At 40.5% G+C, this 21,971-nt stretch overlaps 1 protein-coding gene across 1 annotated transcript in view; it reads right to left on the bottom strand.

The window, feature by feature from the left end:
* Nucleotides 1-21,971, bottom strand: part of LOC8036006 (lysosomal alpha-glucosidase) — a 71,860-nt gene that overhangs the window by 14,851 nt on the left and 35,038 nt on the right. The window contains exons 10-15 of the mRNA XM_040218201.2: nucleotides 19,194-19,310; nucleotides 17,408-17,607; nucleotides 14,315-14,448; nucleotides 11,391-11,542; nucleotides 8,572-8,720; nucleotides 5,380-5,464 (exon numbers count right to left, since the gene is read on the bottom strand). Of these exons, the coding sequence (XP_040074135.1) occupies nucleotides 5,380-5,464; nucleotides 8,572-8,720; nucleotides 11,391-11,542; nucleotides 14,315-14,448; nucleotides 17,408-17,607; nucleotides 19,194-19,310 (837 nt within the window). The remainder of the gene's footprint in view (nucleotides 1-5,379; nucleotides 5,465-8,571; nucleotides 8,721-11,390; nucleotides 11,543-14,314; nucleotides 14,449-17,407; nucleotides 17,608-19,193; nucleotides 19,311-21,971) is intronic.

The raw sequence follows: 21,971 nt of genomic DNA, 5'->3' as shown, positions 1-21,971 counted from the left end.
TGTCTTTGCGCCTACTTTCACGCACAACACTTGGACAGCCAATCACCCACAACTTACGGTGGCAGCTCAGTGAATGACGATGCCGAAAACATATGAAACATATGCTTAGACCAAAAAATGCAGTTTTAGTTGTGATGTTAAGCAATGCAAAACGTCACGCTCGCATTGCTTAATGTCACAACTCAAACTGCGTTTTTTGGTCTAAACTTATGTTTCGGCATCGTCATTTGCTGAGCTGCCTCTGCAAGTCGCGGTGATTGGCTCCCCGAGTGTTGTGCGTGAGGGTAGGCGCACAGACTTTTTTTAGAGTGCAGAGAGCAGACGCTTTCCTTTTTTGGTCTAGACATATTTCCAGCCTCGTCATTGGCCGAGGTCCCTCCTTTTTTTTACAGCGATTGGCTCCCACACGTACTGCGTGGAAAGTAAATGTTTATATCTTTTAGACTGAATAAGTATTGCGCAGAATATCTTCTGGGAATGGGTTGCATTGACGAAATGGCGCAAAGAAAAGTGCAGGGCAGACATGCAACAACGGAACGTTACACGCTGGATTAAGCAGATTCCGGTCTTGCTTAATTTAGCGGGGAAGCGCTCGTCTACTAATGTTAGTAAGAAAACGAAATTAATGTATAACTTTACACCTATAAGAATTCGCCCGCTAAATTTAGCCAGAGAAAGATATCCTCTAAAGTTAGCGAGATGTGAGTACGCAAAATTTTAATTACTGCGGTCGTCAGCAGAGCCCGTAACACTCAAGACGGGTCAGAACATGCTGTACATTTTACTCCTCCAGTCATTACCGTTGGGATTCATTCTTTTTCTCTCACCCAGGATTTGACTGTCGTCTTAGAGCTCTATATTGTTCGGATAAACTGAAACTATTATTAGAGGAATTACGGCGACAACGTATCTTCGATTTAGTTCTTCATAATACAAAGGCTGACTGCAGGCGTCGAAGGCGTTCGAATGCAAAAGCCAAACGCCGGGCGGCGCCAGCGTTCCGCGTTCTCACGCGTCCGAGGGGTGCAGTGGATACAAAGACATCTAGCTTGTGTTCTACAAGCTAATCATTTAATCCCGAGCTGAGCGCTCTGACATCACCGCTCCCTCTCGTCTCGTCCTCTTGCTGAGTTTTTCGGCGGATTGGTTGAGCAGCGCGAGCTATTCGTCCACGTGCTCCGAGCTAACACTCTCCCTATAATTAACCTAGCTCCACTAAGTGAAGAGCGTTTCGTTCGAAAAACATGTTACTGAACACTGCAACTTTCTCAAAAGTCTCTAATTTGCTGACAGGAGATCGGGAGCAATGGTTAGCTGCAGCATTCCGAGAGGCTTTGTCTTTGAACATCTTATGTTAAATGTTTCCAAATGCATACGATCCAGAACAGTTCTTCAGGTTGACCCGAAAATTTGATCTCAACCACAACAGCAATCGTTCCGTAAGTGGCTGATCACCAGATGCATAATAAATATATTAGCCCCCTCTTAAATGAAGGAAGTGTTGCTCTTGGAGGTTAACTACACAGTGTCCGGATTTGTGTGGTCTTGTAATGAGAATTAAACTTCAATGTTTCGCCATAACATTCAAGAGCAAATAGTAAATTATATTCACATGTTCAAATATTTAGCGATTCGGCATAGCCCCCCCCCCCCCCCCCCCCCCCCGCCACCCCGAAAAAGGAAAAGAAACTAAGATAAGTCAAATGAACTTTAAAACGTGGCACCACAGAAGGCAAGCTAGCTTCTTGAAAAGGAAAGTTAATCTATTTTAGAGTGGGCCCTGTCTGGTATTCTAACTTAAAGAAACATGTTAATCAGCGCAACGCCTAATGTAAGGACATTCTTTCTCGTTTCTTACACAAGGCATCGAAAGTGTTTCAGTGTAATTCATGACCACTTAGAGGGACGCTGAACACCCTTAAATTGTTTTTAGGTGCCCGGATACAAACGTATGGAGCACAAACAAGACAACCAAACGTTCTAAAAAAACATAAATTAGCACAATATTTAAATCTTCAGACTGATCCCGTAACTTCCTTCTCTTTTGCCACTTCGACAGAAAGTAAACGCAGAAATAGCACGGCTCGGGCTCGAGTTTAGTCACTCAATGTAAATATACCGATAATTTTCCTTGGGAAGCCTATTCTGTCATATACGCCTGTATTATCGAAGTCTCTTAAAAAAAATTTTTTTTTTTTTGTAATTTTAGTATCTGTTTAAAGGAACACTGAACTAATTTTAAAATAGTATCTTGAAGTAGCTGTATAACCCAGTAAGTGATAAAAACACTTTCTACAATAAAAAAAAATAATAAAAATATAGGACCTGCAAACCATCGTGAGTATTGTCTTGCGCTTCTATTCGTTTCTCTTTTTTTTTCTTTTTGTTTCGGAGCAAAGTGCGAATATAGAAGACTATTCCGGAATTGATCCTTACTCAAAAGACGTCTCACAACCTAAATATTGCGCTAAATGTTGTTCTTTTGTTGCGTCTGTTCAGAGTGCACTTATTTTATAATAATAAAAAAAAAAAACATGTCCAAACCAGACGTAAAAAAACAACACTTTCACATATTATTGAATATTATAGATCTGTGTCTCAAGCCGCCGAACATTTTTAATAATTGTAAATGAAGCTAGCGCCATGAAGAAGTCCTAACATATTCATTTCTTTGCGGGACTATGCGATCTTACAAAATACATGGTTCCCTTCCAGTCTCACTGTAATTGTTATAGTTATTGTTTCCCGTAAGGTCGAACCGAGAGAATATCTTTTAGTCGGCATGTACGCATCATATGATGTATTTTACTGATTCTTAAATCTTCCTCTGTTTTATTTATGACTGTGTCATCAATATTATAGTTTTTTTTTTGGGGTGACTCAAATTTTCGCAGATTTTAATTTTTTTTTTTTTTTGCATTTCTATGTAAAGTGGCCCAATTTTTTAATAATATCAAGCGAGCGTCGACCGCCGGGACGGCCAGCGCCGTGCTGCGGAGGCGTGCGGCGATACGGGAGAGATTAAGCGCGTGCGCACAAAGCCCTTTCTCGTGGGAGCGCACAGCCCCTGCTTGGTACCAAAGGAGGGCAGGGCGCTTGCAATGTCGAAGTGCATCGCCGATACGCCCCTCCTCTTAGAATGCGTTCATAATCCTGTTGACGTTAGCCTGTGTAACCGCGACTGTTTTTGCTATATCCCTTTGCGTCATGCCGCCCATCGACAAGTTCCCCTGTTTCTAAAGGCACTCGAGGAGGCAGAAAAATGTGCGCGCGCCCGCCGGTCAAAGAAACGTGTGACCGTGTGACTACCCGGCTACATAGGCTAGATGACGACATCAACAACGCAGTTGATAATACAAAACTCCAAGCCGAAACGCTGTCCATACTCCGTTTTACTTCGTGTTGTACCGCAGCCGACACTACGAGCCATCTTGGCCAGTCCGTCGCTAAAAGTGTGTCACGTGGCCTTCCTGTTGGGCAAAACTGCACGTGAAAGCACGATGTCACGTGGCAGGGTTAAAGCACTGGATTGGATTGATGGCTCGTAGGATTGATTGCGGTATATGTTTTCATGCATCGTTTCATTCTGTTTGTCGCGTCACCGTATATTTTTTTTTTGTAGGTGTTCTCCAAAGTAAACGACAACATGAAGTTACAAAAAAAAAAATCAAACTCGAGATGACGCGTGGTTTATGCAACGCCTGAGCAGTGTCGAAACAAAGAGAAAATAAAAGCGAGCGTTGTTCAGATCTTTGCTTAAAGGCTGGCCCTGTTAGCTATGCTAGCAGATGAACAGGGGCTGTGTTCGGTCAACGGAATAGCCTAGCAAACGACGCTCGCAAAAAAAAAGAGCGTTGTGCGCACACGCCTAATCTCTCCCGTGACGCTGCATTACTCCGCGGCACAGCGCTGGCCTTCCCAGCGGTGACGCTCGCTTGATAACATTAAAAAAATTGGGCCAGTGTATTTTTTATTTACTACACCTCCAATATTTCCGCAATCTAGGAATATACATATATTGTGAAAGTGTTTTTGGTCGCTTCAAGAAGAAGACAAATTCCGGCTGTTTCCTGATCGAGATGTACATCAGCACGCGCTACCCGAGTCTCGTGTCCCAGCCCCAGCAGCGCGCAATTCCGCGTACCGACGATTGTGCTTCCCACGCCACAAATGCCCCCTTCGAAGGAAAGGCATATATATATATATATATATATATATATATATATATATATATATATATATATATATATATATATATGTATATATATATATAGGAACAGCACCTGGGGGATAACAAGAAGGCACTCGAGAGAAATATGTTCACAAAATATTTGCCCTTATAGGAGATTGTCGTCCAATTTCGCCAGAAAAGTGATCTGCAGTTACGTTTCGGGCCTGGTAGGCTCGAAACGTATCTGTAGATCAAATGTTTTTCGGCCTTGGCCCACCATCTCCTATAAGGGCAAATATCTTGTGAATATATATATATACATATAAGAAAGAAATACAGTGCTGAATCAAAGGAATAGGAAAACCTGGAAAGGTAACAGAACCTAGAAGAACTGTTTCAATATTGTCCTGCGAAGCGGTTCCTGTATAGGGCATTCCATACAGTCAACAAATCTAGTCTCGGCCTAGCCTCCCGCTATAGTCGTTTATACTAGACGTTTGTGCACCAGGAAAGTGTCAGTTAGGTGGTAAAAGTTATAGAGACACGGCGGCGTTCTGGACAAATTTAAATATCGAAAGATTATGATAGTTGGGAAGAATTTATCTAAAACATTGAACTTGAAAAGGTTGTTTTCTTAAGTGCCAGGATAGGATACGTATGTCATAAAATAAATTTACACAAAAAAATATATTTCTGGCAATAATTACGTTACGGGACACATTTGATTTTAATCCAGACAGATTTCGATAATTTCGGACGTCAATCCAAAATATGCGAATATTTCAGAATTGTTTCTAAAGACATAAAAAATAATAAAAATATAAGGGCAAAAACAAAGTCTACCCGCAAAAAAATAAAAAAAAAATATTTGCGCGAACAAATGAATTAGCGGGATATTTTTATTTATTTTGGCTCACTTTGAGTAAGGAGAGATTCCAACACATGCTTCTATTTTTGCACGTCGTCCCCAGTATAGTGACTGTGGAGAAACACTTCGTGTCATCCAAAACAAATGCCTCAACCTGTATGATGGACACATTTTTTTAAGGTATGTTTTTGTGGCAGTTGCATTTATCCGAGGCATTTAAGCATTCCATGCATTTCAGGCATTCAAGAGAATTTTGCTTCAGAGCTTCTGTGAATCTATTGCCAAGAATCTCACGTGACCTGAGGCAGAAGTGACGAATGAATCCGTCTCATGCACTCACCGGGTATAAGGCCGGGCTGAACATCAGACTGGGACCCCAAAGGAACTGTTCATCGATGCTGTAGGTGTTCGGGTCCTCCGGAAACCTGCAGATACAAACGTCGCATATCGTCACCGCTAAAAAAAATGTTTTGTAGTCGTTTTTTTTTGTATTTGAAAGCACAGGGGCGAAGGAGTTTTAACTTTTTAAGAATCCGCGTTTTATGTTATTTAATTTATATCAAATTATTGTTGTTTCATCGTCCCAGATGTTGCAACAATGCGTGCTATTGTAACATTCGCCGCACAAACAAAGAGCTTGACACGTTGTGCCTGATCTATCATAGTACTCCTCTCTTTCTTATTTCTTGGTTTACAAAGTATGTTTGCGGTGTTTTCTTCTAAAGAACACAAATAGATATCTACAACGGTGGTAACGTACTGCTCGTAACCATCAGTAAATATTTCAGCTAAGTAATCGTGAGTATTACCGGTAATGGTGTCTTTGGAAATCAAAGCAAGTTTAAAGCGCAATTATACGTAGGTCGCTAGAGTGTGAGATCTGACTATCAAATATAAACTTACGCACAAAGATGAGACAGTTTAATATCATATATATGTCTGCATTTGACATTGTTTATGCATTGCACGGTAGGAAGTTTCTTATAATGTAAAGATTTTAAAATTTAAAATAAATACTTAATAATATATATATTTCACTGGCTTCCAGTCGTCCTAAAAAGCAATGTTGCTTTCAAGTGCACACCCTGAGTTTTGTATTTCGCCAAGCTGCTCTGTTTTTTTTAATAAAATTGCTTCGAATAACGCCATTTCAAATTATCTAGTGATAAAACTCTCAGACACTATTACGTTGCGTTGAATTTTCGGCACTGAGTATCAATGGTCCAAAAATAGTAACCAGGCTATATTATTTGAGATTGCAAGCCATGTTTCAAATTACCGGAGAATATGTGTATTATTTCATCTGTATCAATACAAAAACTTGATAGGGTAGTTTCTTGTTATGTCTCCAATATATTAACTAAAACCACACAGGTATCCTAGCATCCCTCCCTCCCCAAAATAAAGTTGCCAACTTATTGAAAAATACTGAGCGATCGCCGTCAGCTAGCTGACCAGACGAACTAAGTACCTGTAACTATGTAGTAAATAAGTTGTGAACTGACAATAGGGTTGAAGAAAGTATCGAAAAGCGAGTTATACTGTGACGGCGTTTCAGTCGTGACACAAGTACAATAACAAAAATACCAAAAACACTTTTTCATTGGAAACTCACTTATCACTAGGGTTTCGTGTATTAGGGGTTTATTTCCGTTGAATTAACGCGAGGGCGTTTTTCTGGTAGTTGGTTTCTTTCTCGCCGTTCCGGTATTCTTGGGAGTTAATTTTTGCCGCCGGAAAAAAGATCGCCATTGCTGAGAGTAATTATGAAGACGAGAAAACAAGGATACGCGAGTCAACACCACATAGGAGAATATGCGTGAAAAGAAAACTTAAAAAAATAAAAACGTAACGCTGGTCATAAGAGCCTGGAAAATAAACAAAAAGGTATTGTTTCGATAGATAGAGGCAGTCTCACAGACGGTCTATTGGGGGCTGCGTTTAGGCAGACCTGTAGATACATGTTACACAAAAATGTAACTAATTACCCACTTTGTCCTGAGCCCGAGACTGAGGCAGGAAAAGAGGAAAGTTTCAAAGTAGAAGAGAAATGAACTCGAGGACTGGCTTCGACTGCTCGTTTTCCTCTTTTCCTGCCTCAGTCTCGGGCTAACAACAAAATCGTTAACATCCACCAGCTCGCCTGCGCATTCACTACATTATCATTCACTAATTATCGTTACTCTCTGTTCGCTGAAAAAGTAGCTGAAAACGTTACTCGTTGCCGGTTCTCATACGGAACGTGAAACTTCACATCAAATGTAACGCGTTACTTTTCTCGTTACTTTGACGACCAAATACACAACTGCTCTTGTTTCATTGTTTTATTTTCAGTCGTTGCACTTAAGGTGCAGTTGCACCTTGAATGCCGTTTTGGTTCTTCTTTAACGGTTTATAACCTCTTTCCTCAGTAATCTGCAGTCAGAAAGTTAAAGTCAACTGAGAGAAATATTCTTCAACTATACTGTCATGTATCGACATTACGTGTATTTTTAGTTGTTTGTTTATTGTTTAACCTTTAATAAACCACAGTTTTTGATATTGAACAACTCCATTCTCGACTTAGAGCGTCCTAGTGACCACTACAATTTACGTGAGCGGTCTCTTGGATATTGTGAATTTAAAACTGGGTTCCCATGTTCCGAACTTTGAGAATAATGTACAGGCATTGTTTTCAATCGTTTCGAATCATGATAAAAAAATTATTTTTACTGATTAGTGCCCCTTTAAGCAGTAGCTCAATCTCGAAGTTTTCATCGGTTATGCTTTCCCGCTTTCTTGGAATGGATATCTGGCTATGCAGAAGAGTCGTTCTAAAAACGCGCTCTAAAAAAACGGAAAAGTTGTGCTGTAGCAAGAGCTGGTGAAAAGGGGATTCTAATCTCTCCTGCGTTTTCTCTGGTTCTAAAGTTCGAACTTGACAACGGGTTCTGCGCCTTTCCGCGTTGGCAATATTCGAGTTTACATTCGGTTTGTACACGATTCTAGAAGGTTTAACCCACGTACCTTATTGTGTTCTCTATGTGAGCGACATTCCCAGCTGTAGAGTTCGACTGGCGTGTTCAGCAATAAAAGCTGCGAGTTGTGTTTCGGGCTGCTCATCTGCCTTTGTCGCAATAGACGCACGCCAAGGTTAGAACTCTTTCAAATTAACTAAATACCGTAACTCAGTACTTGGCTTTTAAAGTAACCAACTACGTTACTTGCTCTTTTTTTAGAAATGCAACTGATGACATTACTCGTTACCAAAGAAAAGTAGCTACATAGAAGTACCTCGTTTCTCTTAACGCGCTACGCGCTCGTGTGTGTTTAGGGTTTAAAAAAAAAATAAACTTCTGAAAACGCCTTTTTCTAATCTACAGAAAATCCCAGGAGTGTTTTTTTTTTTTATCCTCTGTTTTTAGATTTTGAGAAAACGAATATTGGTGCTGATTTTCGAGTCTTATGTGCATGTAAAGAGAACACGCAACCTTTATTATAACCCCGAAATTGCGTTATTGACGTTATAGAAGGAAGGACGGGCTCTGCGTACTCAAAGAAGAGAGGCCTAGCGACAGTCTCGCCGATTGTGTGACTTCTGTAGAACAGCGTGTAGAGATACGGCAGCAGCGTGTACCGCCCCAGCAGGGTGCTCCGGGCAGCATCAACCACTAGGGGGCCCATGCTGTAAGGGTCTTGGTCCTGCGAGAAACAAGCGACTTCAATCACTCTACAGCAGCATTCTACTCGGTTTTTTACGGCATTTCCAAAGGGACACCAACATTTAGTTATAGCGAGAGAACGGTTATATTCGGTTTAAGCTTTTTCAAGATTTAATGACGCTTTTTCTTGAAAGCTTTAAGAGCGAGAAAGAGCCTTCTGGGAACCTATAGGGACGCTGTTTTACACACTGTCGCTAATAATTAATGTTTGTACCGTTACTTCTTCGTAAGATATGTATTTCTTGAAATATTTACCGAAAATATTGGACGAGAATATTGATGCGAAAGCAGCTCCATATGTGTAACATCGCTCATGAACGAGGTGGTCACTGACTAACCGATTTCTTCCAAAAGATTAGTATAAAAAAGGCATGGGTAGCCTAAGGGACAGCAATAGAGTTAGCGGGTCGTCGTGTGCCTGTTGTGGGTGTGTGTCATCTGTGTTCGAATTACTCATCTGAGGTAAATGTATAATAGGTCTGCGAATCTGCATGTTTGCAGCGTTGGAAAAAATCTACCCCAGCGAAAATACTCTTCATGCGTTAGCATTAGGATAGTCGATCGTTTTCACAAAAGCCCGGAGTGTCTTTCGTTTGTGAGTGCCGGAGAGAGAGGGAGAAGGAGGGGGAGAAGGTGACGCGTATGACACTCTCGTTCATCCGAAGCGCTGACACCAGCGCGCATCAACCTCTCCCTCTATCCCCGGCGCAGACAAACTGACAGACAAAACCGGGTTTTTGTCAAAACGAAACCTTTCGTTTTCGTAGTCACGGACACAGCTGGCGCGGAGCGAGAAAGAAGGGGCACTGCACCGCGGCGCGGTGGTATGCGGGCATGTTTAGTTACCGCTGTGCGGCCGCCGGGTTTCCTAGTAGCGGTGCGTGGGCTGTGATGTGTGTGTGTGTAATTAAAACTATAGATGCGGCTCCCTCCCCGAGTGATATGGATACGGATCCTTCCATGAGTTGTATGTATGCGGTTTTATCCACATGGTGATATGGATGGCCGTATCCAACGGCTTCGGCGTACAGTAAAAAAGGGGTGAAAGTAATTACATAAATATCCATTTGTATATTCTTAGAAAATGCGTCATCATGACACTTGGGAAACGCCACATGCGTCACCCCTCGGAAAACGTGAAAGTAAGAGGCAGCGAGAAATAGATGAAGCAGAGTAGAAAGCCAACAGAGAGAAGTCAATTGGACAGCTTTAGGGTTTCCCAAAAAGGGATGTGCGTGGCGCTTCGAGGGTCATGTGAACGCATTCCCTAAGAATCTACCAACGAATGTTCTTGTAATGTTTTACTTTACAATTTTGAATTTGACGTTTAGTCGCGCCACCTGGGTTCGGGTAGCGATTACTAGGTGTTGTGACAGTTAGTGCCGGATTTTAGCTAAATATAGTTAAAGATACTTGCTTGTTGAGTTACCGTTACTAGCTTATTTCCTAGTAATCGTTACTAGCTACGGCTACTAGGTGCCGCCTAACGTATGTGACAACCAGTTACTAGCTTTTACCTAGCAAATACTATTACCTCTATTTTTAAGAGCGTAAACTTCATGTCGAGGGTCATTTCACACACCTAACTTTAAAGCTAAATAAATTTTCGTTTTTCTCAATCGCGGAAATTCCTGTTTCGGTCGCCGTGATTGAGGGATTGACTTTGGGGGGACACCAGTTGGAAAGTAAATGCACCACAAAGTAAAAAATAAAGTAAGCTTTCATTGAGCAATACAAAACTTATAGATTCCTGCTTTTTAATCATAAATTGAACATTTCCAAACATCCACCCTGTGAACACCCATAGGTCGAAGTCATCCAATCCCCGATGTGTTGTATGTTCTATGTTAACTTGAGCGGTGCTTTATTTTTCTAGGAAGCATAATAGACTTCAGAGGTATTAAAATATTTTCAACCTAGTAAATAGCTCTAAGACAACTTCGTAGTCTTAGAGCTACGAAGTCGTCTTCGTAGCTGTAAGACGAAGAGCTACGCAGACTCGTAGCTTTTCATAAGCTACAAAACGACGAAAAATGCGTGTCCATCCCGTATCTTCAAATTTTATCGAACGCTAAATAGGATATCGCATGAACCGATAAAAACTCAAAAAGAAATAAAAAAAAAAAAAACACTGTATGATATAGTGAACCATTTCCAGCCCGTCTTCTTGCGCCCTGTTGTTCTTATCCAGTTCAATATATTTAAGTAAACCAATGTGACTACGCTTTTTCCAGTTAATTGCATCTCCCAATGAAAGCCAATCGTTCAATATCTGATTTATCTCTCAGAATACGCCTAAAACACCTTCCTACTATTAACACTCTACTTTTTTTTTCTTTCGAGTACGGTCCCTTAGAGACCCCGAGCGACTAAAGTTCGCGCTTGTTACCTTCTTTTCTTTCGACCTTTACCTTACATTTAAGCCGTCAAAAATAAGAAACCACCAAATTATTTCTCATGCCAGTTGCAAGCGCGAGCGCACTTTCAACGACACAAACATGAATGCAGCTCGCTTTCGAGTTCATCTGTGTTACCCGCCCTAGCCAAAAAATACAGAACAAACACAGATATTAGTAGGGTGCAGCACATCATCATTTACGCAGGACAGACATGTTTCCGGATTATTTATATTCAACTGCGCACAGCTTACCAAGCCGTCATCGGTGTTGTGGTTTCTGGAGAAGGGGTAGAAGGCACCGAGGGCCTGCCAGCGTGCACACAGTTCCACCGTGGTGTTGGAGTTGAAGCCGCAGATGTCCGCACCCACCAGCGGCATGCCGTACATTCCGAAACTCAGCATGTCTGCAGAAAGCGTGACGGCAGAAGCGAATGCTGATGCGAATGTTCACCTCACGTCAGTTGTTAAAGGTGTAGGCGCGAAAACCTTGATCAACTGCACGGCATGAGAACGCGTAGCAACTTAACACTTAAGATGCGCGGGGTGTCGAAAGTCCCGTGCATCTGATTATTGCTTCTTAGCCAATGAGATTGCGACATTCGGAAAATAAGAAGTCCGAAGGTTTAATCGCGAAGCAAGGGGCGTGAACATAATAGACGACGCCTCGCGTTTCTTAAGCCGTGGGTTACCCTAGGAGCCATCTACATTTTCAAACCTGCAAAGAAGGAGCACCGGCATTATATTCAATGTTGTTTAGGAAGTCCTGGCATAATAATTCCGGCATCTTTTATTTTGCGAACTGTTTTTCGGCGGTGCGTACACTCTAAAAAAAGTCTGTGAGTATACTTTCACCCACAGCACTCGGAGAGCCAATCACGGCAACTCACGGAGGCAGCTCAGCGAATGACGATGCCGAAACATATGTTTAGACCAAAAAAACGCAGTCTGAGTTGTGACATTAGGCAATGCAAAACGTCACGCTTGCATTGCTTAATGTCACAACTCAGACTGCCTTTTTTGTTCTAAACATATGTTTCGGCATCGTCATTCGCTGAGCTGCCTCCGTGAGTTGCCGTGATTGGCTTTCCGAGTGCTGTGCAGAAAAGTATACGCAGGGTCTTTATTTAGAGTGTAGTTGAATTCAGTGAAATACTAAAAGGTACAACCTGAATGATAAATCGTACAAAGGACATGTTTTAACGAGGGGGACTTCTGATCTGGGCACCGCACCTTAGGGCTCTAATTTTTTTCAAATTAGAAAAATCAAAAACGCTTCCTCGGAGGTTTTTTTTCCCCCTATTTAAGTATTTCGTTATCAATATTTGGTGCGGGACGTAAAAGCGAAGTTTATCAGGGTTCAGAAAGAGGAAAATACGACACGGGTATACCCCAACCTCGAAGAAACATTACACATTACCTAAGTATAGAAAACGTTTCTTACCGATAAGAAAAAAAAAAAGAAAAAAAAAAAAAACACGTGGTAAGATGTGCGGTTCTGTAGTAGGAATAAGCATTTGAACAGTCAATGCGTGCTGCGCTCCTGGAGAAGGTGCAATATAGATCTAGACCAGTAGTTCTCAACCATCGATATTTCGCGGACCCCTTGGGAATCCGCGTAGATGATGGAGGACCCCATTTATGACGAGAGGAAGGAAAAGTATAGGTTCATTATTATAGTGCTTTGATAAATGGATACAAGTAAGGCCTAGTGTGAAGTAGACTTCACTTTTTGACATATACACGAGAAAACTCACCCGAAAATTGGAACATTTCTTCACAATCTGAGAAAATACAACTTTTATTTACGGGCTTCACTGATGAGGCTGGGCTTCGCGGATCCCTAGAATGCCTTCGCGTACCCCAAAGGGTCCACGGACCCCCATTTGAGAACCACTGATCTAGAAAAAGACTTACTTCCAGTCAGACTTTGTTGTCCTTACATAAGGGCTGTTCCCGTTCGGGGTTTATTGGTTTTCCTTGATCTCTTGATATTTTCCGAAAACGCAGATCCTTACTCATTAAATACATTTTAAAGGCAATGAATGGTCTCGTATGAATTCTAAACAAGGCATTGAGGTTTTTTTTTTTTTTTTGTGTTTTTCTGCACGTTCGAAAATTCGAACTGTTACTAATCTCCAGCGTTTTGAAAAAAAAAAACGCAATTTCAAACAGTAACACAAAAATATAATTTATAGATCGAAGATCCGAGAGTATTGTTATATTACGTATAATTTTGAAAGCCGGGTAGTCAGATAAAACTGCACACTAGAAAAAAATAATAGAAATAAAAGCGAGTTCATCTGTGATCACTGGCAATGAATCCGGAGTGTTGAAAGATGAAGGCTGCAAAAAGCAGACAGCTTTCATGCAATGATTTTTCTGTCCATCGATGCGCAAACTCTTACACTTACGGGCTGCTGTTTCTTTTAATAATTAGCAGGTCATCCCTAGACACGTAAAAGAGCAAGGCCAACATTTATAATGATTCATTAATGCGATATTTGTTTCGGTCTCGATTTCCGGGAGCCGAAGTCTCAGAGTGACGCCACGCACCAAGGTGCGCAGCATATGGTGACGGTCACATCATCCAAAAAATTGTGACGTAAATGTCCTAGAATTCAATTACACGAGAAGGTCTCCACCATGTCACCGTTATCGGGGCCTCGTGATACCCTCTGTGGTTGCGCTGCTTGCTCTCTGACGTCATCCCAAGATTTTAGCTTTTACTCTATGGGACAGCTTAAGAACCCACAGAGATTGCTTCATTGTGTTCGCACTTTTCGCTTCGTGATTCATTCTTTGCTGCTCATATCGGCTAATGTCTCAATGACATTTGCTTTCTAGTGGTACCAAATTAACTGCAACAACTAGGCGTATTCTTGAGTGCGTTTGTTGGGAAGTGACGCCGAACGAAATATTAAATATGAACCAACGAAATCAAACCGTTGGTGTGTTCTCATTTTAAAAGAAAATATAATCGTTTCACACCTATTAAAACATTATTAATTGTTAGTTATCAAAATGAACTAGACGTAGCTGCAAACGAATTATGTCCCTACTAATTTTCCGAGTGTAAACTCCCCCTAAAAGCAGAAATTTGGACAAAGCGACCAGTATAAAATAAACAAACTTGCGATACGGTATCAGGCACGCCAAACTTGTTGCATCTTACGTACTTGGTATGCTCAGTCGCATGTCCTCCCAGGAAGACGCAATGTCCCCTGACCAGTGTCCCGACCAGGCGGCTTGTCCCGGTGACGTCGCTCGAGAGATGATGAACGGTCGTTTTCGTCGGATGGATGCCAAGGCTCTTGAGAATATAAATACCAATACAAATGAATCCATACCAGATTACAGTCGCTGAGTAGGATTGCCCTTATAACAGTAATATTGAGCCACGTCAGCCATACACTTCATATGTATAATATTCGTCTAGTTCCAACTTTTTAGTATATAAACATAAAACAATTATAAACAATTGGTTTTCCGACAAGCTTATAGTTTTGGAACCCAGACGACAAGAAGATATAATGAAAGTATCTAAGGTAAAAAATATGGGCCAATTTTAGCCTTGAACGCATCTGGTAATTTAAAAGGCCCTTTGCAAAAATCCCTAAATCCCGAGCGCGCCGCGCGGCGAATAATGGGAGTCCTCGGTACGCCCCTTCTCCCGCTACCACGTGACCACGTGGCACACGCGAGCAGGCGCAAGTTACCACGGTAACAACTTTTGAGCAGACTTGTCGGGCGAGTGACGAGCCAACGGTTGCCCCTTTCCTTCCTCATCGCTCTCCTTTCTACCGGCTCTGTCGTCTGCTGCGCCAACGCTTTGTCGAACCTGGTGGAAATCTGCTACGGTTGCGGTGCAAAACAAGTTGATTCGGTGACACTTCAATACGTGAAGGTAAGTTACGACGAATGAAGTATTGAAATAAGTTCACCTGTCGCGATGCCTTTACGCTGCCACAGATACGGTACGCCGTCAACGACGTACGACTCGGCGGATGGACGGGATGGCGGATGGCTGCAACGGCTGCTGGCGGTAACTGCCGGGGCACGCGCGCAGTCGCGGAGGCGCAGCGAGAAAGCCCGTGATCTGTACCGAGGGTTCCCAAGATTCCCTGCCGTCGTGGCGCTCTACGTTTTGCAAAGGGTCTATTCATCACAGGACGTCTACCACCGTCAGTCAGTCATCTATTTTTTTAGAACATATCACTAAGACATCACTTCATTAAAATTTATATTAGTTTATACGCATGACCACCATATGCTTATCGCCTAGTGACAAATCAGTTAAATATATATTCGCGATCAAATATGGTAACAATATGATATGGGTTTAAGATTCGAGTTGACACATCTCGTCAACCAATACCTGGCTGTGCAATTTGGCATACAGAACATCTGCTAAATAACCTAAACGCCCCCGGTCGGCCATCACTATAGGAATCACAGGAATGGTGCTGCTTCAGGTACCTAGCTATTGGTAATTTTTACCAATTCAATGGCTGCCCAGTTTTGAGTGCAATCTCGAGTCACCCTGAACAAGCGCGGTGTGGAGGCAAAGGACCTGACATATTACTTTTACGATTTCGCATCAATGTCACCGCTTTTCATACAGTGCATGCGATCCACCCTTCAGCCTGGCTGAACTGCGGAAATCTCTTTCAATATTATCATTCTCGTGCAGATTCAAAAATGCTGATATTAAGTTACAAACGCTAAAAATGCAGTAAACAGCAGCTCTGACTCAGACCTAAATCCTGGTTTTGATTGTAGTCAATTTTCGGCTTGTTAAGCAAGTGATCTTAAAAAAACGCAATCACGAGATACTAACGTGAGAGATTTATGCAGCGTAGCCAGGTTGTAAGGTGGATTGCAAGTACAATATTCAAAACGTAATATATGTAAATATATTATGTTTTATATATTTATATTTATAATATATATAAATATAACATAAGTATTCAACAAAAAAATTTAAGAGGGATATGACAGGTCCTTGAACTCTACACGACGCTTGTTCAGGGTGGCTTGGATTTCACTCAAAAGTGTGTACAAATCGGTCAAAACTATCGAAGAATAATAAGCAGAAGGACCACCGTTCCCATAATTACTCGAGGGCCACTTAATTGCATACGCAAGAAGCATTGTAACTATTTCTGCATTTTGCAATATAGACACTGTAATATTGAATACTGAAACTTCAGCAACTTGCACACCAATCTGTTTAGCAAGCTAAGTTCCATGGACGTAAGTACCTGATCATCCTGCAAGAGTCGTTAGAATTCGTTTGCATGTTGTTCCATTTTATGTATTTCTTTAGTCTTCTTTATTGCCACCTTTGCTGTATCTGTCAGTTCAGACGATTTCGAAACCGATGCTTATGAACCTTATCCTTTCATCCGTATTAAACGAGCGGGATGCATTTACCTTATGCTAAGACGCCCTGCGTACTACGTTTGCCCCTGTGCTAATCGTCGGCATATAACGCTGGGCTAAATCAAATAACCGTAAATATGTTTATGCTATTTTACCTCCAGTACGGCGGTTTTGCAGCGGAGGGGCAACAAATTAAGCTGGAGACATTTCTTTTTAGTCTCTATATACCAGAGTCTGCATAATCTCTAATTGGTCATGCTGTGCTTGGCCAAGAATATTGGACTAGAGACTTTTCACCGATGTCGCCTTCTGAATTTCTGCCAGGCGAAATCTATATTTACTGTGGTATTAAAGTGAAAAACTTAGTAACACACCTCCAAGATAAAGAAAGAGGAACCAAAGCCTCAGATTCTGGACTGTTTCATGGTGGTTGCACAATTCTGTAATTGCTGCCGGTCGTCAAAACCACACGAGGCATTTAAATTGTCACCATTTTGAGCTTTATAATGACACTATTTTTGAATCAACTTTTCGGCAGAACAGCGTCACCTGGAGTTTCGAATCTAACTTTATGAATATTACCAATCGGAAGGACGAATGGTAATGTGGAAGTAAGGTAAAAGGAAGATATTGCGCGCATACCAATTAGTGGCGATCTTCGTTAAAGTAAAAAAAAAAATTGTTTGCATTGCATCCCACGAAGGCAAGCATGCAGGCATTTGCAAGAATATACTACGAATCTCAAAATTCGCTATGATGTAAAACGACTAATCCTGGGCTCTCCAAGCATGTGTGATATAGGTTACAGTTGACATCCGTGAAAAAGGCACAGAAAACAGGAAAAGGCCTAAGACGCAACCCAAAAAGTACTTAGGATCTCTACCTACTTGTAAGTTGCCTTGGCTTCAAAATATGAGTAGATGTTGTGCACGAAGTAATGGGGTGCGATGTGGTGGCGGTCGCTCATGCAGAGAGTCCTGGTGTAGAGCGGTTCTCCGCCAGGAACGTACGGGGGATGATCGAGCCTGTCCGCTGTCGGACAACCGTCCGCATGACCGTTGTAGAAGTTGGACGGCTCGTTCATGTCCTACAATTAGGGGCAATATAATCTCCATTAAAGCTGTACGTTCTACAAAATGGCATTTATATTTTTACGTTGAGATATTTGGACACCTCAAAACTAACAATTGGACAATCGTAATAAAAGCAAAATAAAAATGTGATCATTAAAATAAGTATTGTACGCATCATGCCGTTTTCTTCACAAAAATATTTTTTTTCATGGTTTTTTGTAATTGTTTGTGCCGAGCAGATGAGCACATAGATAGTTCCTTTCCCAGCTATATTCTTACACTTCATAGCCGTATTTAGTTTCTCTTCAAACATTAACAATGGTTAGAGAGAGTAGCTTATAATACATCACAATTTAACTCCTGCCTTAATATATTCAGTTCACACTTTCTCCGCAATTATAAGGAGTTAATGTACATTTGACAGATGCATTCTCCAGATGTTATGCAACCGTCAAAGATATATCTCAAGTACCACCTATACTATTTCAGTAAAACGATTCATGTGGTATACGTTGACAGCATGAATCAGACTCATTTATTTATTGTTTAATAGTCCTCCTTGCAATTAACAATCATGATGACAAAATTATTAACATATCGTAGTTCACATAATCTGCCAAGATCATACCAACGCGTTGAATTTCTTTGCACCCTCTGCTTAGACCTTTCGAATCGATGATTCGCAAACACAAATAGTCTGTTCTAATAAATTACCGCATAAAAATAACCTCCCAAATAATCTTGCATTCAATTGAACTGAGGCGTGAGAAGAGAGATTATTTGTCATCTTATCTTCCACTATTCGAGATTCTCAATATTCATTATATTGAAGAAAGTCTAGTCAATTTCTCACACCATATCCCAAACTTTTGTGGACAACAGAGTCTCGGTGCATGAACTAACACGATAATTTCCACTGAACAGCAAATATCGCAATGTTCCCCGGGAATAATATAGATGACAGTCAAATAATATATATAGGCTTTAATGAAACTTTTGGGCGGATATAGTTTTAATTCCATGGCACTAATCATGTTTTTCGCATTGAAGCCTATGTGTTACATTCGTAAAATTGCCAATTTGTGCATTTCTTGACGAAATATCGTAGTGTTCCCGAGCACTATAATTGCTTGGCCATCATAAAACGCAGTTTAATAAGAATGTTCCTGTTTCCTTTAAAGCTTTTGTATCCCACGGATCCTCCCAGAAAGTTGACCATGTATTAACACGATGAAGAAATGTGGATGAGTCCAAGGAACTAGGGCCAATAAATAAGCTCCTCTTTAGGGAAATGACACATCAGATAGTGCGTTGCTTGGCGTCATTGTTTCCAGTTAGTCATCTGAAGTTTCATTTAGGTTCGGAAAACAAAAACGCTTTTTTGTCTTTTAGCAATGTTAAAACAGTCATCAAAACGGAAAAAAAAATCTCTGAGCCTCTTCACACCATTTCTAAAGCTCTAAAATTTGCATTTTTAATAGTAGTAACCATTGACGATTGCGCCTAAAGTGCACCAGGGACAAAAATGACTTCGCCAACAAGGTAATCTTTGTAAGAAGTGCTTCCGGAGGCTCCAATAAGAATGATTCAGCCAACTCACAATCCATGCCCCGTCGAAAGGAACGACGTTATGGAAGTTCTTGAACTGCTGAGCCCAGTACTCCTGGGCCTTTGGGTGTGTGAAATCTGGAAACACGCTACTCTTGTCGTTCCACACCTGCAGCGGTCCAAGACACATCGATCATTGGGTTGTTCTTCACAAAGTAACCCTATTTTTGAGTCATTTCAACTTCAAACTTCCGAAATATGAGCTTCACGCCTGCATAAGCAAGGCCTAACGTTTAAACCAAGAATAATTCAAGTGCACGCAGGAATAATATAATAACAAACATTTTCGAATCTCCTTGATATCAGATTAAAACTTTTAAAATAAAATTGGTGGTTTCAGGACGCCATCTTAAATACAATACATATTATTTTATTTTTAATACACTTCTCTCTGTACCCACATAATAGAATAAGGCTTGTGCGTCTGACACGGCAGGAAACTAGCAACCATATTTTTGTTTAGTTTCAACACATTTTATGAGTTTAATCAAACAAACAGATTGAAAAAAGAAGCGGATAACGCACTGATACACAATAACAGTTGGAACGGGCCTCTATTAGGTACACACTGCTATGTACTGATACACTCAATCCGTTGTTTTAATAGTGAATACAATTCATATCGTGGTTACGGCCGTACGTAGGTAAAGTTCCTTATTAAATGTCAATTGTTTTGATGTCTTTGTGTATTGATCCATCGTCTTGCAATGTCTTTTTTTTAATTTCATGCGGGTATTGGCAATTTGTCAACTATTCAGGTAACTGGTTAAAACATTTTGGCACTTAATAGTTTGTAGTAGCCTCTACACACTTTGTCTTTATTAATACTTCAAAATATTTCCTATTTGACCTTAATCTTCTTTCTTTAGCAGTTTCTATTTTGTGGTAACTCTTTAAAAATAATTTTATAATTCTATCGTTTTTTAATTGATCACTGAAGTAAAATACACATAGGTCTTTATGTATATCATCTATTGGATCGTTTCCTTTTTTTGATTTTGCAACCAACTCTTCTGAATGTATGTTCTTGGAGAGTTTTAACTTTTATTTGGAGGTTTTGGCACAGTGCTCGTAAAGAGTTATTCAATATTGTATTACAGATTTTCTTAATGGGTGATAAAATCATTTTATGTACACAATGGGGGCCAATGTCTTGGATGTGAAACGTATAAGCCATCAATGTCCTAAATCTTATCCATACTTGCTCTATGTGAGAGTACCGTTTTTACTTACATATCAAGGTATTTTTACATTTTTTAGCATAATGAACTGCTAGGGATGAACAGTTATTACAATTTTTATCATGTATTTTAATGGGTAATTAAGTTAAAAGTATTTTTCTAGGGTCTCTAAGTACATTATTTAAGGTTTGGAAGTATTTACGATAATCTGATTTTTACAGTACCATTCAAAAATATGGTGAATGCCTTCCTTTACTTCTCCAACGGCGACTTCATGACTTTTATGGCCGTATACAGGGATGGGCGAAATACAATGACAAAATACTTCATCAAAAATGTATTTAATTACAATCCTAATTACATTTCCAAAAAAACATTTAAGTACAAGATACAAATACAATGAAATGTATTTGGTCTCCTCCAAATACTTTTCCAAATACATTGCTCAAAATTTGCGTCAGCGGTTTCAGGGCACCTGCAACGGGTTTCTGTGTAACTCATTTTAATTTTGCATCGCACACTCGGCAGTTAGTGTGCGAGGCTCTAATGACGTAATAGAAATATAATCGCAAAAAAATGTAATCAGCTTGGATGTAATAGGTGAAAAAAGTACAGAGCTTCAAGCAGCAGATTTTTTTGTCGATTACATTTTGGTACAGACCAACAAAGAACCGAGACGACCAAAACGCACAGCACAAGCTAGAGAATTTTTTATCGTTGCAGCTCGCACCACTTGCGAAAATCTGGACGACCCGCGCATTTAGAATGTTCGAGAGAAAAATATGGATGGAAAGCAGGCTGGAAAGCATCACACGTTGTCACAGGCACTTATTTAGCCAGTCGGCCCGTGAACGTCGATTTTGTCACTATTCTTGCCCTGGACTAGCACCGCCATCACAACGTCACTAAACGCTTGTGCTTGATTGAGAGACACTGCATTCGGTGCAGAGCGTAGTTTTTTTTTTCGTGCTCTGGTCAGTGACAATAAATTTGAGCGATGTATTTTCGCCCACAAAAATTGTATTTAAATACAATTGTATTTGAAATACCCACGTTTTAGTATTTAAATACACAGGTCAAATACATTACCCAATTTTAATTAAATACAAATGCAAAATACACAAAGTATTTGAAATACGTATTTCAAATACTTGTATTTGAAATACTGTCCATCTCTGGACGTATACATTACTGTGTCATCTGCGAACTGGATTTGTTTGCTTGTTAGTTTTACCTGAGCAATCTCATTGACTAATGAATTAAAACGTAGAGGACCCAGTACTCTACCTTGCTGTACTTCTTGTTTTACCCTAATTGCTTTAGTATATTGAAATCCTAGTCGCTCTATTTTATATTTGTCTAGAAGATAATTTTCTAACAAGTCATGTACGTTTTTCCGAATCCCTAAGCTGTACAGTTGACCTGATGAAATAGAGTGATTTATAGTTTTAAACTCCCGTGTAAAATCTTCAAAAACAGCTAACACATATTTTGTACAGTGAAGGTTTTCGTATACATAATCAAAACAACCCTGCAGAAAAAGTGAAGTTCCCATTTTTTTTGTGAAACCATATCGCGTGTCAATTATG

This window comes from Ixodes scapularis, unplaced genomic scaffold (genome assembly GCF_016920785.2).
Source record: "Ixodes scapularis isolate PalLabHiFi unplaced genomic scaffold, ASM1692078v2 PGA_scaffold7__128_contigs__length_106722199, whole genome shotgun sequence".
In the NCBI taxonomy this organism is placed as follows: Eukaryota; Metazoa; Arthropoda; class Arachnida; order Ixodida; family Ixodidae; genus Ixodes; species Ixodes scapularis.
Note: the sequence above shows the minus strand (reverse complement) of the source record. Positions and strands in the feature narration are given on the sequence as shown.